This window comes from Paraphaeosphaeria sporulosa, assembly GCF_001642045.1.
Source record: "Paraphaeosphaeria sporulosa strain AP3s5-JAC2a unplaced genomic scaffold CC84scaffold_14, whole genome shotgun sequence".
Classification (NCBI taxonomy): Eukaryota; Fungi; Ascomycota; class Dothideomycetes; order Pleosporales; family Didymosphaeriaceae; genus Paraphaeosphaeria; species Paraphaeosphaeria sporulosa.
Window position 1 is genome coordinate 565,617 of NW_017253373.1, and position 16,551 is coordinate 582,167.

A 16,551-nucleotide genomic window follows, 5' to 3' on the forward strand; every position below is an offset into this window, starting at 1 on the left:
GACTAAATGCTGCGTCGAAACGTGACTAGTCATGCACCTGATCTAGAAGGTCAGCTCGTTGGTTCCGCTCTTGCCTTCATTCCCTTCTTTTAGTGCCTCCGTCTTTAGGAACACTTGATCATACTGCAGGCTTTCTAAAAAGATGTTTCATTGTTAGCACCATGCAAACTCCTACGAAAGGCAAGACAACGTACGCAATCTCTCAGCAACCAGCTGAGCAATGTCCTCATGCAACCCCACAATCGCAGTTCTATATGGGATGCTCGAGCTGTAGATTTTGTCACTGGTGCGTGAGAGCTTGACTACGCAGTCGACGCTGCCGTCGGTATCAGTAATGTACGCGATTAATATCGCGCTGGTGGCGAAGGTGCCGATGACATCGTATGTGTGTTGTGGACCATAGAGTGCTTTAGCGTTGGCTATAGGGAGGAACATTAGACGCGTGACAGGGATAATTTTGGGGAAGTGTACCTAGTATGCATTCTCTGTGGAACTGGAGGACTTTGGTCCCGTCCTTGTTCAATCTTAGCGCTGGTGCCATGGTAGATGGCTGTGGGAGTCTTCTGGTCAAAAAGAGAGATTTTGTGGTTTTGTAGTGGTAGTAGAATGTGCCTCGTTGCCACTTGATTCACCGGAAGATGCACTGCCTAGGCTTGAAGGATGAGGCTGTACGTCGCTCATACTTACGCGGGTTTGAGGCTGCAGCGGTGAGCCCAAGAGGAAGTAATCATGTGAATATAGTCGCAGGGTTCTTATCCACGTATCGACCTGTGATGCTGCATCATCCAACGTATTAAGCTTGTAGGTTTGCCAGGATCAATAAGCTTAACGCATGTCGGAACGCTAGCTTATTGGGGACATGCTATCGTAGCCGGAGTGAACTCGGCGTATTTTACGCCCCAAACTCCCCTCACGCTTCCTGTCACGTTGATCTACACGATTGGCTGGTCGCACGTTTGAAGAAATCTTTGACTCTCGCAACGCTGTGAAGAAGGTGATGAAGCCGAAATTCTTGAGTATTCGTGCACTCCACCGCCACGATGCAGCTTCTTTACGAAAAGTGCCGCGACTTAGGACCAATGGCACGCTACGGCACATGTCGGAGAGAAAAAGGGGCATGATATTTGCCCAACGTGGAATCGCACAACATGGTGGGTTTCGTACGATATGTCACACACTCGAAGTTCTTTGACTGCCCATTTGCCTATCATGGACGGGTGTCAGCACTTTACAGTCTTGGCATTGAGTTACGCCGCCACCCGAGTCAAAACTTTATCCTCAGCTTCTCAGGAAACCTTGTGTCCATTTTCTTGCCACACTTCGCTTGCTTTTCTCTGGCCTCATGCAAGATGAGCTCCCTTTGGAGTTGGTTGAAGGGCAAACCTTCACAACTAGCGCGCGTTCCTACAGACACTGTCATACCACTCCATTACCTTGACAGCTCCAAGATGTTCACAGACATCGTAATGGATTTGTCGCTACATTTCAGTTATGTGCTCGACTCTGAGAAACTCGTCGCTGCGCTGGAACAGTTATTGGAGAAGCCTGGATGGAGAAAGTTAGGGGCCAGAATAAGACGCAATGTATGGGGTCATGAGAAAGAAGTCAGACAATGAGGTCTGGCGCTACATTGAACGCGACATGTGACTAATGGCAAAACAGGAGTCTGGAATATATGAGTATCATGTGCCCACTGCATATACAAAAGAACGCCCAGCAATCGACGTCTCGCAGATTAAATACGACATTTCTCTCGCTGAGCATCCGATCGGTTCGACACTACCACGTCCAGATGGCACTGTAAGTATTTCTGGAGATACGAAAGAGTATCGTCCGCTTTTCTTGCGTAAAAACAGTCCCACCAAGCTAGAAGACTGGCTTCACGCAGATAGGGCGCAGATAGTCCTCCACATTGTGGCTTTCTCCGATGCCACACTCGTCACAGTTACCTGGCTCCACTCGTTCATGGACGCAATGAGTCTGCACACGCTTTTCGACGCGTGGACCGCCATGCTCGAGGGCCGCGAGCAAGACATCCCAGAATTCTATGGCGAGATTGACGACCCACTGGCCACCTTAGGCGTAGACTCCGATCCCAAACTCACCAGCGATCGCTTCGAGGAGGAGGAGGATTTCATCCTAAAAGACCGCGTAGTTACAGGCTGGAAATTTATTCGCTTCGTCTTCACCCTTCTCTGGGATCTTGTCATCTACCGGAAAGAAGCAATCCACTTCATCATCATCCCACCTACATTCTTTTCCGCCCTCCGCACAGAAGCCATGGCCTCTCTCACCGACCCCTTCACCGATCCCCAATCCGCACCGCCTCTCACCCCAGACAAAGCAAACCCACAAACGCCTTTCATATCAGACGGCGACATCCTCTGCGCATGGTGGACCCGCCTCACAACTTCCTCCCTCCCCCGCGCCCCCGCCCCAACCCGCACATTCCAGATCCTCAACGTCTTCAACATGCAAGACCTCCTACGCACCACCTCCCCCGCACTGCTCCCAAACGCTCGCAGCTACGCATACGTCCACAACTGCGTCACCTACGTGCAGTCCTTCTTAACCCTGCATGAGCTGCTCAGCCTGCCGCTTGGGCATGTAGCAGCGCGGCTCCGCTCGGACCTTGTGCTTCAGACGACGCGGCCGCAGATCGAGGCAAGGTGGCGCTTGCAGCGGGAGGAGGTGGCTCGGAGTGGGAATCCGCCGCTGTACGGGGAAGGGGACATGCAACTTGTGCCGTTTACGAATTGGCACAAGGCTCGTATGTTTGAGGTGAATTTTGGGGCGGCGGCGATCGGGAAGGCGAATGGCGAAGAAGCGGTGGGGAGGCCGAGGTGTGTGATGCCCGATGCGACTGCGCGCGGTATGCCCTTGCGGTTGTCTGGGAATGTTTCTGGGAGGGATGCGCAGGGGAATTGGTGGGTTGGCGGGATTCTCACGGCGGAGACATGGGATAATGTGAAGAAAGCGGTCGAGACGCTGAACGCACAAGCGGCTGCAAAGAACGTATAGAATGCACCCATGATATCATTTTATACTGCTTTTCTACGCGAGACTACCAAGGAGATGCAGGGGCCCTGGAACGAAGCGAAGAATTCGAAACGACGGGAAGGCTCCTATCAGCGGGATGGGCAGGGACTGGCGTGAAGAGAAGAGAAAAGAAAAGAAAAGAAGTAGCAGATACATTGGTACACCTTTCTGGAAGACAACTGCTGTTATGCATTCCCTTGTCGTCCAAATTCGTAATTCCTGATCGTGCATGGAAACTTTACTGGCTTACTTTACGACTTTGTGCTCCTTTAGCCGAAGAGCTTGCCCAACTGCTACACGTTAGTACTGCGTTGACAATATGGAAGTGATGTTGAACTCACCATGCCTCTCCTTGCCTGCTCTGCTTCACTGGTATAGTAAGGTGGTGATGGTGGCTGATAATACCCGCTCCTCGTGCTTATCGAAAACGTCGACGGGAGGCTAGAGAAACTCGTAGCCTCCGTCGTGGCCTCCGTAGTTAGAGACGGCGTCGTGTAATAGCCGCCAGATGATGACCAAGTAGACACAGATTTGACACCCTCGGAAGAGTCCGACGAGAAGAATGTAGCCTCAGTTGTGACGTCGGTGTTGCTGGAGGTGGTGGACGTAGCCGATGACCCTGTGGTAGAGCTGGTTGAGGACGTTGCTGTCGTGGAGGCTTCTGAAGAGCTTGAGCTAAGGCTAGACGACGAAGAAGACGCAGTCAACGAGCTGGACGAAGTCGAGGATACGGAAGTAGAAATTTCCGTCGTGCTTGTGCTCAGGCTGGAAGAAGTCAAAGACTGAGTCGCTGATGAGGCTGTCGTAGAGGAAGAAGTATCCGAAGAGGAAATGGAAGCTATTTCGGTCGTGCTCGTGCTTCTGCTTGACGAAGCTCCAGTCTTCATTGAAGACGTGCTTGTAGAACTCTCTAAGGCGCTTGACGGAGTCGAGGATGTTGAGAAAGAAGGCTCCGTTGTGGAACTAGTCAAGCTAGATGATGAGATACTCGGCGAGCTCAGGGAGCTGGAGCGAGAAGACCCAGAGGTGGAGCTTGAGCTAGAAGATGTGACAAAGGACGACGAGCTTTCCGAGGAAGAGGAAGACGACGATGAAGCAGAGGTGGAAATGATCGACGTGCTTGAGCTCGATGACTCAGTAGTGGACGAGGCTGAGCTGGACGACTTGACACTCGTGCTAGATGACGCTGTAAGTGAGGACGTAGTTGATTCCGTAGACGTCGCGCTGGATGATGAATTCGAAGTAAGGCTTGTCGTTGACGACGAGCTTGAAGACTTCGAAGATGGCTCAGAAGTGGAGCTTGACAACGCTGCTGAGGACGAAGTTTTCGAAGTGATCGTTATTGTAGTGATGGTAGTGACCTTCGTCGAAGACGAACTGGGACTTGTTAGTGCTGGCATACTCGTTGTGGGAGTTGATGAAGACTCAGACGTGAAGGACAGAGATGAAGTTGAGTTGGAGGATTCTGTGCTGCTGGACGAGAATGTCGAGGAGGACGAAGCAGAAGTAGACGAGTTTGAAGAGAAGCTTTTAGTCGTGGGTGAGGAAGCTGATGAGCTTAAAAAGGTGCTCTTTGTAGTCGATGAAGAAGATTCTGTCGGCGTAATAGTCGCAGTCCCCGTGGTAGGCGTGCCATAACCGTACGAGGGAAGAGCAGGTGGCAGGCTGGAGTACGAGGTACCAAACGCCCCAAACGAGCTAGCAAGAAGCTCAACGACACGAGTCGTTAGAAACACTTCGGTGGGATTTGTCAGTACAGTGAACAAACTTGGAAGCGGAAAACCATGGATGCATGCTGTAGAATGCTCAGCTAGCTGAAGGGAAAACATACCTCTGGTTTCAGTAGCGCAAGACCACGTGGTCGATTGGCCGCCCCTGGGTGGAACAAGGCATGAAATCGTTGCGGATGTTAGAGTCTCCACGATTGTCGCACTGCTGCACTTTGATGCCGTCTTTGGAGCCACAGTGCTGGTAGTGTTGCACGTAGTATAACTGCTCGACGTGGACGACGCCGTAGTGGTGTTGCTGAAACTCGCCCAACTCCTAGTGAGCGAAGTAGAGTTGGATGCTGTCAGAGTTGAGGAAGTCGTGCTCGGACCGACGGTCGTCGAGTTGAAAATCGTCAAGGTCGAAGTAGTCGAGCTTGGAATCAAGGTAGTCGAATTGGTCGTGCTCGTGAAATACGACGTGAAGTTGCTCGCCGTCGACGTCGGTACTACTGATGAGTTGGTAGACAAGAAGGTAGTGGGATTGATACTCTTGGATGTTGTGTTCCAATAGCCGGTACATGACGTGGTGGATATAGAGGTACCGGACGAGGCGGTCCCACTTGATGTCGAACTCACAGTGGTGTTGGCAGTTGCTGTAGATGAAGTCACATTGGCAAAACTAGAGCTCGTCGTCGAGGTGGTTGTCGAAGTGATGTTTCCCCTCGTCTTTGGCTCATCAGTGCACGATGTCGAAGGAGCGGTGGTGCTGTTGGTCCAAGAGAAAGTCGTACCAGTAGTCGAAGATGTCACAGGCCCTGTTCCAGTGAAGCTGGATGAGGTGCTGGTCGAGCTGGCTCCAGTTCCCGTGCTGTAAGAAGACGAAGTTTTGGGGGTCACGGAGGAAGAATTGCTTGCAGAAATGAAGGCGGTCGTAACCGAAGTCGTGATACCAGTACAGTAGAAGCGACTGAATACGTCGCGGAAACACGTGGTCAAGGGACTTGCGGTGCTTGATGTTGTGCTGGTGATGTTAAAGGAAGTAGAGGACGCTGACGAAGTCAATTCGGGTGCAGACGTCGTGCTATTCGTAGTGGTAGAAGTTGCTGCGGTACTCAACGGTATGCTTGATGATATCGAGCTGCTAACACCCGTGGAGAGCGAGCTGCTTACGCCCGTAGAGAGCGAGCTGCTTGTGCTTGCGGTTGACGTATAATCTGGCTCGCAGGGCGTGATACTGGATGAAGATAACGGAAGCGAGGAAGTGAACGTTCCGTGTCTGGCTCTGCGAAGGTTCTTCGGAACGTGGTCTAGATGAAGAAATCTCAGCATCGACACAGATGGAATGAGAAGACCAGAGGACCACGGAGGACACAAGGCGATGTATACACTCATTACTAGAACTAAATAGGGACTTACACGGCAAAGGGTCTGCAGCGACAACTGCCAAAACCGCAGTCAAGGAGAGTATGCTGGTGAGCCTCATGTTTTCGACGCCTGGAGCGAGTGCCTTCCGTTCTATGAAGCTGAAGACGAGCGACAGTCTGACAGAGCGATATTATGTCTTCACAAAGACCTATCAAGACAGAGAAGGCTGCTCGACTATGATGTGTCTCCCCAACGTTTATATGAAGTCGCCAGAGTGGTACCGTACATGGCCTGAGGATCAATGGCGATAACACTACGATAGTGGTACTAGAAACACCAATGCTCACAAGGGTAACGCATTGGGGAACTGATTACTTTGCCCGACAAGCTCATTGACATTGTGTCTTGACCATGTATACGGGCCGTTCTGTCGTAGGCGGGACCGAATCCGAGTAGGCGGGCGGAAACTCATCTTCTGTTTCTGGCAGAGGGTTCGGATTAAGATTTTGGTCGATGAAAGGAGCAACGGTGAGGCCCGCCAGAAGACTCGCCTTCATCGTGCGTGTAAAAATTTCCAGAGCTGGACAACAGAACAAGACATAGCCGCTCGCAACGTCCGACAAGAGGACCTCTCGGAAACCAAAGAGATGTGCTATTGCAATGGTGACACAGCAACAACCCACTCAGCCACATGTAGTGCAAGTCTCGTACTGGCGACATCCAATACGCGTGATGTGAGCTGGGAACATTGGAACAACCAGCTTAATTCGACTTCTAGGTAGAGTGAATGCACAAGCTTGATGGGCAGGGAAAAGTGCTGTTGCGGTCCAATCAACTTGTGTCGGTCAGATCGGACGCAGATTTCAGCAATATGTTGCGTCAGATCGGCCTGGGTTTCAAAGATGTCGGCAGCCGTAATACCAAAATTCCGAATCTTGACTGACAGCCGACAAGTTGACAGACGCCTTTCGTTTAGCCCCATCAATGCATGAATCCTCCTTTGGACGGGTGAGTGTCCAACAGCAGCTTTGACGCACTGCTGCATACATGTTGCTCGCCACGTATTGTATCCATGTCAAACTCCACAATGTCAACGTCGATCAGAGTCAGCTCGCTGGTGTACATCAGAGAGCCGGGAAATTATGTGCAAATTGCTCCGCAGGCGAACAATACAACGGGATTTGATACAGGGTATTGCAGCCGAGGCTGTCCAGTACCTCTGACGAACTTGACGATAGGTGGGGAAGGTTCCGTTCAAATGCAACTGATCAAGCACACTGGTTCTCACGATTGCTCGTAGATACTGTCTGCAGCGTACGACTTGTCACTAGGATGTCATACCGTGGGATTCAGGGCAGCTACGTAGGGTTGTGCTGGTGACTGTCGACTCCACTTAACGTTTGAAGTTGGAATTCCTAAGAGCCTGTGTGTCCAACAGCACGCCGGCCCTGTCGATACCCTGAACACTGGTGGAGCATATACTTCGTCCCCGACTAATGTTGATTGTGATGGGGGTTGATCGGTGACCCCAAGTATGTGGGACGAAAAGTCGAGTAAGGCAACACGGCGACAAAAAGCGCATAGCAATCGGCAGAACTAGTCCGCGCATGGCAGCGACGCGACACGCGCAAGGTCGTACCTTACCGCGGAAATGTAAACATGCACACTTGGAGATTGCTGGAATCTAAAATGCGTGACTTGGCACACATAACTTGGTCCTGACCCGGACCCTTGGAGGTAACGTTGCACCACATAAACGGTCCGACCGACCCAAAGGTCGGGAGTCACGGTGTGCCCAGGCACATCCGCGTCGCAACCGTCTCCGCGTTCAACAGATTTGTTCCGTTGGCTTGGCCAAAGGGTCCGAATGCTTCAGAGGCAAAGGACTCGATGAATGTGCGAGCAAAATTGAGACAAGCGTTGGATGGCATAGCCAGAATGGCTTTCCACAATATATTGTATCTCTCCGTATAGCTTACAGGTACATCGCGGAAATGACATCAAGGTAGAAAATGCCCTCTTTCACAAAGAAGACAAGTATACTTTTGCCGTTTCGCAACACGTAACTCCAGGTATATAATCCTCCCACGGCTTGTTGCTTCGTCGTCCCGTTCGTGTAAATTGTAGAACAGTCATCTTGCCGTTGCAAGAAAAAGTGGAATTTCGGTACGCCAAGTGAAATACGAAAGCCGACGACATTGCGACCAGCTGCGAGGGGACCGCCGCCCCTGATTGAACGTTGGATAAGAAGAAAGGATGCTCCGAAAAGTGGAAGGACAAATGTGTCAACACCAAACGCCTTCTGGTATCATGATCCCAAGACATTGCAAACACTAAGCAACCGAGACGCCATCATTCACTGATCCCAGTTCACAAAAGAGTTGTCTTCGTATGAGTCGCCAAGAAGGCTATCGTTGGCACTGCGGCTGCCGTCTTGAGCTGGGTACTGATCGAAGAAATTGGAGTATTCGAATGCAGAGGGTGTGAAAAGCGGTTGCGGTGTATAGAGATGGTCGGACATAGCCGATGGTGGCGTGGTTGACGTACTGTCGCCTAAAGTGTCTAGCTTTAGGGATTGTTCCGGGGCGAGAGTTTGAGACATTGCGGGTCGAGATGACTTGGGCGATAAATTAGGATTATAAGTATAGGTGCCAGCGAATGGCTGCGGCAGATTCTCGCTGCCAGACATGAATAGTGATGTGCGAGGGTCGCTTGGATCGAGAGCAGAGCCAACAAGCTGCTGCGACTCAGGCGGCAGCGACATGGACAAAGGGTTCATGTTGAGGACCTGAGAAGACCCGAACGGCAACGAGCCGAAATTGAACGAAGTTGGAGAGGTATGCTCTGACTTGAGGTGTGGGGTAGCATGGCCTGACGATGCGTTCGAAGAAGTGCTGGCAGGCACGCGCTGAGGCGACGCCGACTGTCGCTGGATGCTTTGGGCCGTGGAGATCCTCGATAGTGTTGGCCTAACTTGGCCATCAGAAGTCTGTTGCGCGGGGTTTTCCAGGGCATGCTGTGGAAGAGACAGCCTTCTGTTGAGCTCTCCCCTCGGGGTGGTGGCTTGGGGGCCAGACTGGTTGACGGGCGCAAAGTCAGTCATCACATGGGGCGTAGCGATGGAAGCAGAGCGCTGATGCAATGTTCTTTGGGGAATGTTGTAAGGGGTATGACGATAGCCCTGTTGCTGGTGCTGAAACCCCTGAGAGTTGAAAGGCTGCTGAGACTGGTTGAAGTCTGGAGTAGCCGGACTGAAGGCCTGGGGCGGGAGCATGGTCCCACCCATCATGGGCATCTGGCCGGTATTGGGCTGGAACTGAGAGCCATAGGGCTGCAGCTGATGGCCAGGAAATTGCTGGTTGAGAAACATGTTTCTGACGCCATGCTGAGTGGCTATATAGTCATGGAGTTTGCGATTAAACAGCCAAGACGAAGTCTGGAGGTGAGCATTGAGTCTTTGATACTGAGTGGGCAGGTCATCATCTTCCTCCTCGTACATCTCCTCGTTGACGACATCTTGTTCAGTAACGCGCAAGGCACGCCCGGTGCGCTTCTTGTGAATCTCAGAAGCGCGACGGGCAGACTCAATGCGGGCCTCGAGACTGCGGTCACTTCTACGCGACGCAGCTATATAGGCACTGCAGGCTGTCAGCACGGGTCCGACGGCAGCAAGGGATCGCAGCTAAGCGAGCGGGCGAAGGACGAAGTAGATGGAGGACGACATACCGCTCCTGGTTCTCCTCGTGGGTGCGCTCCGTCTTGACGGGCTTCGCAGCAGCAAAGGTGGTTCGCCTGTCGGCCGGCATGGTGAAGGTCGACGCGTGGGTGGTGTTTCAGTGGCAAAAGCGTGGGGTGGGGCGCGGTCAGACTTGGGACGGCGCGGATAAGTGCGATCTCCACAAACAGTGAACGAGACAATGGACTGCCAGCGACTCGTCTACAACAAAGAAGCAATGACGACGAGAATAATGCGCGTGGCGCGAGATAGAGAGAGAGAGGGAGAGAGGAAGCAGCAGTGCAACGCGCGGGGAACAGTGGCGAAAGGCCTAGGCGGGCGTGACGGGCGGAGCAGGCCTTATGGGTGGGCCGAAGGGCGGGCTGGAGGAGCGCAGCTAGGTAGCAGGTGGCTATTCCGATGCCAGGGCTACAGGCGAGAGTTCACCGGGCCCGATCGAGACAGCAAGGTAGCGCAGCGCCTATTCAGAACAATCGACGTCGCAGCGCCTGCGTGGTTGGCGATGAGTGCGCTTCGGCGGGGACAAAGAAGACCGGGGGCTGGCGATCGGGGAGAGTGACTGCTCGTGTTCGCTGCGATCAAGCGCTATGCTGCGGGAAGGCGGAGGCGTAGCAAGCAACGGCCAGGGCAGAGGGGCACGCCGACAAAAGACCGAGCTGAGGAATGCGGATCGAGAAGTTCAGAGAGCAAGGACACTGGCACTCTGAGAGCCAACGGTACCTGTCGTAGACTCGGGGGACCTGGACTGGACCGGACTGAAGATGAGTGTCGGTGGAGGACGACGATTCAGCTACTCGTGACAAGACCTCTAGTAAGGCCTGTAAAAGAAACGAGCAGCGATTTTGGAACAAGTTTGGGACGCAGAGAGAGATGGATTCCTGAGGACGACCGGAAAGAGCGTGGGCATCGCATTGTTTTAACCAGTGCGCACCTGGGCAAGGACGCGCGAGGGAACCGCGCATCCACCGGTCGGGTCTTCTTTCTTGCTCCGCGCAGCAGTCCCCAGCAGACCCGTTTAGCGTCTTCGGCGAGGTATGGGAACTCTGATCTGACGCGACTGATGCGGCTAGCTCTAGTACAGGCTACCATCGAACGAGGAAGCAGGGTTGGCCATGGCCAAGCCAGTAGGAACTGCGCTGGGACTCGCGGATCGCAACGCTACGATCTCGTCCACACGCCGCCTCCGATTGACGAGGCGTCTGCATCACAGGACATCCAAGCATGCAGCGTCCACCTACGTCGCTCTCCCACTCCACCCGAGACCCTCTCCCGACCTTGACTGATCGAGCAACGGTCGAGATCCTCACCCGATCTGTCGGAACTCGACATGTGCGGTGGCCAAGTTGAAGATCAAGACTGGGAGGCAGAGGCAGAGGCAGAGGCAGAGGCAGAGGCAGAGGCAGAGGACTGACGATCTGCTCCGCCAGCCCTTTGGGCTCCTCTGATTCCTGAGCGCTCCGCCCCGCCCTGGTTTGCACAGAACGATATGACGAAATAGGGAGCTATGTGCTGGCGCGCATAGCGGAGGGGTCTGAAGTTAGCCCCGTTCCCGCCGCCGTGGGTTCAGCCCAGCCCGGCCCTGCTCGCCCTACGAAGCTGGTTTAGCGTCCCATCTCATGCTTTCTTCTTCTTGTCCGATGGCCATCGCTGGAGGACATGAATTTCCACCATATTGGCTTGTCGTGCAACGCGGGACTCAATGATTCGCAAACCTACCACACGAGCCCAGGACCGAAATGAAAACATGCGACCACCTGCTAAAGACGACTCACGAGCTGGTTGGAGATGCGCTCGGTCTCTTCCAGCACAAAGTGGAGAGAGGCCTTCATGAAATCGCGGCACTTTGCTCCACGTAGATCCAAATTCGACCTCTCAAGTGGCTCTCGCGTATCGAACGCCTTCCCGTGTCTGCCACGTCGCGGAAGCACCTTAGTGAGATCTGGGCCCGAAAAAGTTAGGCGCGATCGTGGGATCTCAGTAATCTGCGATCGTGCACGCGCTTGCCATGCTCTTTCAGCCCTCATGCCTGCTCTTCCTCGAGACACGATCGGCGTTGCCATTGGCCCTGGGGCATTTGTCCGTCCCGTGCTCAAAAGATGCTGTGCCGGCCTGGCAAGAATGGCGCTGTCAAGAGGGTGGCTTTCTCGGATAGCCCGTCCGCCGATTAGGTATGACGCACAAGTGACCAGGGACAGGATACGTGATTTGCATTTCATCCCAAGCCCATTCCCATGAGGTCTCGCTTATGTCATATTTATCTACGTTGCCAGGATACGTCACCCCGCAAAATCGCCAAAGCATTGCTATCGTGCGCATCGTGGCTATCCGGCGCCTTTAACCATGTTGCAGGGGTTATGCCAATTTCACCAGATCTGCAGCAAACCCTACTCGGCCGGATATCCACAGAGCATCGCAGCATATGAAGCGTTGAGCCTCATCAATTCGAAAGACGTCGAATCCCGCGTTCAAAGACCCTGCTGCAACTTTCGGCACGTTTTCTGTAAGTGGAGTCGGGTGTGGTCAACAGCCGCACTGCGGTTGGCGCTTTGCCGTCCCGTCTGCCACCGTAGCGCCATGGTTCTCGCACAATCTAGACTCACTGCTCACCAATGCCTCAATACCGTTACTACGGCTACACTGTACATGGTCTAGAGCAACGACACCCACAAAGATCTGCGGACCACTCAATATCTATGGTATTTTCTCTCGTCGTTCACATAGGCATGACTTTACAAACTACAATGGCAGATGTTGTGAAAAGAAAATTGTATCTGAAGATGTATGGACATGAATCGTAGTGGCTGGATAATCTTACAGCACACACTTGCGTGGGTTTTGTCTATCACTGTCTGCACAACCATGTCGTTACTCAGAGTCACTCGTCTGTTCCACACTTTGGATATAGAAAACCTTCGACCAAGAATTACATGACGAGGAATAATTCACGTCCTACGCTATCATGATCGAATATTTGCAACATCTTCAGATTGTTTGGAGGTCCAGAGTTTGGAGTAGCATCACATGATTTCCGTCAGCCAGGTGCCCCTCATCTGAGGTTCGGGAAACACTCCATACTGACGTAAGCTTGCATAACGCTGCGCTTTCCTTCTGTATGGTGCGTGATTCGATCCGACCGTTGCTGGAGGGTCCAGCTCGGTTCATCCATTCACGAGGCCATTCGCGAGGGGTGAGAACGGCACGTGGCGCCCCTCGTCTGGCGCCCCAACATTTTGAAGCATGGCGCGAATCAGAGTACTATGAGCAGACTTCACAAAGCAGCCTTCAGCTACCAACATTTAGGAAATTCGATAGTTCGGACCCCGGCGGTCGGCTCACCTTAGGAACCTGGGCATTTAACTAGGAGTTGCCCCACATCACATTCGCGGGCAACAACCGCAACAGATACGAGAAGCTTGTTGCACTGTGGGGGTATCCCGATGCTGCTGATAGATTGAGCCCTTATGCGTTGCAACGGCTTGGGACATTCTTTGGGCCGTTCCTGAGGTGCGTACTCTAATCCACTAACAGGTTGGACCGAATAGGGATGACTCCCGTCTCCGCGTCTTATCTCTCACATGGACGTCTGAACCACAAGCTCATGTGTGTATGTTTGTGCCAGTCCAGCACAGTTATCACCATTTTGCTCAATCGTACACATCGATATCACTTTCCTGGGCATCTAGCGTTGCACGTGCTGCTCCAGTGCTGCTTTCAAGTGACGACGAAAGATTCCCTACTTGGCATCATGAGTTACAGGTACATCGCAAGCATTCTCTAGCAAGTACTCGCGCCCAGTCCAGCTCTACAGAACCGCCACGTTCCCCTCATCAGGCACAAACAACTCATACTACCAGTGACAACGCACAAATGGACCGGACTCGACTCGAGGGCACCTTGACTTGAGTCGCATCTCCTCACTATGTTAGAAAGGGTCATACCTTATCTGTGGCGTTCAAGGCCATATTACAGCAACACTGGTAATACCGGTGGCTTGCTACTCAATGAACTTAGTCGGCGGGACCTACAGCCTGTCACATCTGAACGTGCGCACAGCAAACACCTGGTAGTCTAGTCTATCGATTTCGTAGCACAGTGCAGAACACAATGTGTACGGATGGATTTGCCGTCACTCCAGACTCAAAGTTTCCGGTTGAGTTACGATCCACTGCACAGTGAAACGTCTTCGACAGAGTACGTCACCTTGGGGACCGTTTGGTGCAGAGATAGTTGTTGGCACGTCTCTCTTGCTCAACGTCAGAAGATATCTATGCTATACTAACATGTAGGCTAATCATGCACAGTGTGACATAGGCGCCATACACACTGAGGTCCACTAGAAAGGATCTCACTGGCCTCTACAGAGCGTGTCCAGCTCAAAATTCGCAAACCTTTTCATATAATGAACATCAAACTATCGTTGAGCTCAGAACTAAGTCCGGCTTTCGCGAACCTTTCCCGAGCCGTAGACCAACTTCTTCACAATGTACTTGTGAAGATGTTGTCACTATGGACCCAGCCTAGCCCTATGCTTCCCTGGGGCAGAGGGAAGCATGATTCACCCTACAGTAGTAGCCGTCCAACGCCAACGGTCAACGTCCATCAACCAACTATTCAATTTACCACCAATATCCCCCAATCCATTCACTCATGTAGACTAAACACCCCACGCGTCTAGCCTAGCCCAAAACCGGAGTCTGGTCCAAACACACCCCTATCCTATCCTCAGTCCCTCGCCCTCGCACACACCGGACATAAAGCTCCCCTTCAGCCCGGCGCGGGCTCGCATTCGCCACCAGCCCCCGCTCATCTCGCCAGCGTTCGATCCCGCCTAGCTCCACTAGCCCAGCCTACCGACCTCGGTACGCTCCCCTCCCAAGCCCTGCGATCCCCGCCGCATTACTCCGTACCTCGCGCGCATCGTCCACCCGTAGCGGAATCTTTGCCCACGCGCGCTGGTTCGCTCATCGTGCCTGCCACGATTAAGCGTTGTTTGCTTTTTCCCCTCTGCCTGCCTGCCGCTGCGGAGTATCGGGTAGATTGGCGAGGGGCGGTTATAGTGGGTGCGCGCGTGTGTGTGCGATTCTCGAATTTCCATTTTCTCTTGGGAGAGGAGCTAGGGTGCTGCTTCGCAGGGGTGGCTTTAGGCACGCATTGCATAGTGGCCAGTTAGGACGCACTGTGGTGGTTTGGGTAATTGTGGCGATATTGCATGCACGGCCTGCTTTTCTGTGATACGCGAGCCAGGATCTGAGGTGCCTCGAGATGGACGGCACAGTGACACGAGGGTCGGGGGCGCAGAAGAGAGCTGGCGCGTTGTCGAGGCTGCTGGCTGGGGGGAAGGGAGTGGTGCTTGACGGGGCGCTCGCGACGTACCTTGAGACGCTGGGTGCAGGTACGTCTCCATTGCCCTCTTGATGTCCCTAATCACGGGATGGGCGTGCGTGGACGGCATCAACAGCATAACATGCTTTGTGCCCGAGATGCTGCACTTGGTCGGGGTCGAGGCCGCAATGGTCTCCCCAGCGTGCTACTCTGCCTATAATATCACCATGAAGATATAGGGCATTCACGTCTTCCCCTCACGAAGCTCGTCTACAGCTGTCCACCAACTAACATGCCCCAGACATCTCCTCTGCCCTCTGGTCCGCGTCCCTTCTCTACACGAACCCCTCACTCATCCAACAAACCCACGCCACATACTTCACCCACGGCGCCCGCATCGCCACCACAGCCTCCTACCAAGCCTCCCTCCCCGGCCTCACCAAGCACCTCTCCGCCACCCCTTCAGATTCCGACGCCGCAGCCCTCGTTGCTACGAGCGTCGTCCTCGCCCAAAAAGCGCGTGACGAGTATCTTTCTTCCGCTGGAAATAGCCTCGAAGATGGCGACCTCCTGATAGCCGGCAGCGTAGGCCCCTACGGCGCCTTCCTCGCCGACGGCAGCGAATACACGGGCGCCTACTCGAGCAGCGTTACCTCAGACGAATACCACTCGTTCCACCGTGGCCGCATCGCCGCGCTCCTCTCCGCGGGCGCCGACGTCCTCGCCATCGAAACCATCCCCAGCTACCCCGAAGCCGCCGCCCTCCTGTCCCTCCTTGCCTCCGAATTCCCAGTTGCAGAGGCCTGGTTCGCATTCACACTGCACGCCGCGGACCCCACGCGCCTCCCGGACGGCACGCCCCTCGCCGACGTGGTAGCCCTGCTCGACGGCGCCCCCAACGTCGTCGCCGTGGGCGTGAATTGCGTGGCGCCGGAGCATGCGCTCGCAGGGCTGCGCGAGATGCGGCGGGGGACGCGGAAGCCGCTGGTGGTGTATGCGAATTCGGGGGAGAAGTGGGATGCGGCGAAGCGGGATTGGGAGGGGGAGCGGGCGGGGGGTGGCGAGCTGGCGGGGTGGGTGAGGGAGGCGTGGGAAGCTGGTGCGAGGATTGTTGGGGGATGCTGTCGGACGGGCCCCGAGGATATGGCTGTTGTTGCGGGGACTTTGAGGGAGTTGGAAGCAGAGGCTTGAGATGGATGCGGAGTTGATGAGACGCGGCATCGGTGGCTGGTAGCATACCTGATTGAAACACACATGCCTGTTGCTACGTTCTTGTCCGAGCCCAGTTGGGATATCACGTAGAGCAAAACAGAGACATATTTTGGCACTGGATCTCAGATGATACGTTCATCTGGCTTAGGAAAACCTGCCCGAGCACGA

The 16,551-nt window shown here is 53.8% G+C and overlaps 5 protein-coding genes across 5 annotated transcripts; 3 read left to right on the forward strand and 2 right to left on the reverse strand.

The window, feature by feature from the left end:
- The first annotated feature begins 1,177 nt into the window (after positions 1-1,177).
- CC84DRAFT_1130719 (uncharacterized protein) lies at positions 1,178-3,150 on the forward strand. The gene is made up of 2 exons (XM_018175869.1): positions 1,178-1,583; positions 1,666-3,150. Exons 1-2 carry the CDS (start codon positions 1,350-1,352, stop codon positions 3,019-3,021), a joined length of 1,590 nt encoding a protein of 529 aa, XP_018030121.1. The 5' UTR covers positions 1,178-1,349; the 3' UTR covers positions 3,022-3,150.
- Positions 3,151-3,164: 14 nt separating this feature from the next.
- On the reverse strand, positions 3,165-6,421 carry CC84DRAFT_381111 (uncharacterized protein). The gene is made up of 4 exons (XM_018185975.1): positions 6,165-6,421; positions 4,871-6,055; positions 3,381-4,774; positions 3,165-3,329 (listed from the first exon to the last, which is right to left on the reverse strand). Exons 1-4 carry the CDS (start codon positions 6,229-6,231, stop codon positions 3,309-3,311), a joined length of 2,667 nt encoding a protein of 888 aa, XP_018030122.1. The 5' UTR covers positions 6,232-6,421; the 3' UTR covers positions 3,165-3,308.
- A 2,048-nt stretch (positions 6,422-8,469) lies between these two features.
- Positions 8,470-9,919, reverse strand: CC84DRAFT_1103704 (uncharacterized protein; the record flags this gene model as incomplete). Its single annotated transcript, XM_018175025.1, has 2 exons — positions 8,470-9,724; positions 9,840-9,919. The coding sequence occupies 2 exons, from the start codon at positions 9,917-9,919 to the stop codon at positions 8,470-8,472; spliced, it is 1,335 nt and encodes a 444-aa protein (XP_018030123.1).
- Positions 9,920-12,439: 2,520 nt separating this feature from the next.
- Positions 12,440-12,715, forward strand: CC84DRAFT_1169261 (uncharacterized protein). The gene has a single exon (XM_018179616.1). It carries the CDS (start codon positions 12,459-12,461, stop codon positions 12,645-12,647), a length of 189 nt encoding a protein of 62 aa, XP_018030124.1. The 5' UTR covers positions 12,440-12,458; the 3' UTR covers positions 12,648-12,715.
- Positions 12,716-14,714: 1,999 nt separating this feature from the next.
- On the forward strand, positions 14,715-16,507 carry CC84DRAFT_1210054 (homocysteine S-methyltransferase). The gene is made up of 2 exons (XM_018182261.1): positions 14,715-15,241; positions 15,473-16,507. Exons 1-2 carry the CDS (start codon positions 15,112-15,114, stop codon positions 16,360-16,362), a joined length of 1,020 nt encoding a protein of 339 aa, XP_018030125.1. The 5' UTR covers positions 14,715-15,111; the 3' UTR covers positions 16,363-16,507.
- Positions 16,508-16,551: the final 44 nt, after the last annotated feature.

What these genes read in the sequence shown, in the direction of transcription:
- CC84DRAFT_1210054 (XM_018182261.1), top strand. Translation starts at nt 15,112, where the DNA reads ATGGACGGCACAGTGACACGAGGGTCGGGGGCGCAGAAGAGAGCTGGC. An exon ending in CCTTGAGACGCTGGGTGCAG is followed by an intron (nt 15,242 to 15,472) that starts GTACGTCTCCAT and finishes AACATGCCCCAG; the next exon opens with ACATCTCCTCTGCCCTCTGG.
- CC84DRAFT_1169261 (XM_018179616.1), top strand. Translation starts at nt 12,459, where the DNA reads ATGCCTCAATACCGTTACTACGGCTACACTGTACATGGTCTAGAGCAA.
- CC84DRAFT_1130719 (XM_018175869.1), top strand. Translation starts at nt 1,350, where the DNA reads ATGAGCTCCCTTTGGAGTTGGTTGAAGGGCAAACCTTCACAACTAGCG. An exon ending in GGGCCAGAATAAGACGCAAT is followed by an intron (nt 1,584 to 1,665) that starts GTATGGGGTCAT and finishes GCAAAACAGGAG; the next exon opens with TCTGGAATATATGAGTATCA.
- CC84DRAFT_381111 (XM_018185975.1), bottom strand. Translation starts at nt 6,231, where the DNA reads ATGAGGCTCACCAGCATACTCTCCTTGACTGCGGTTTTGGCAGTTGTC. An exon ending in CGCTGCAGACCCTTTGCCGT is followed by an intron (nt 6,056 to 6,164) that starts GTAAGTCCCTAT and finishes TTCTTCATCTAG; the next exon opens with ACCACGTTCCGAAGAACCTT. An exon ending in TTGCGCTACTGAAACCAGAG is followed by an intron (nt 4,775 to 4,870) that starts GTATGTTTTCCC and finishes ATCCCACCGAAG; the next exon opens with TGTTTCTAACGACTCGTGTC.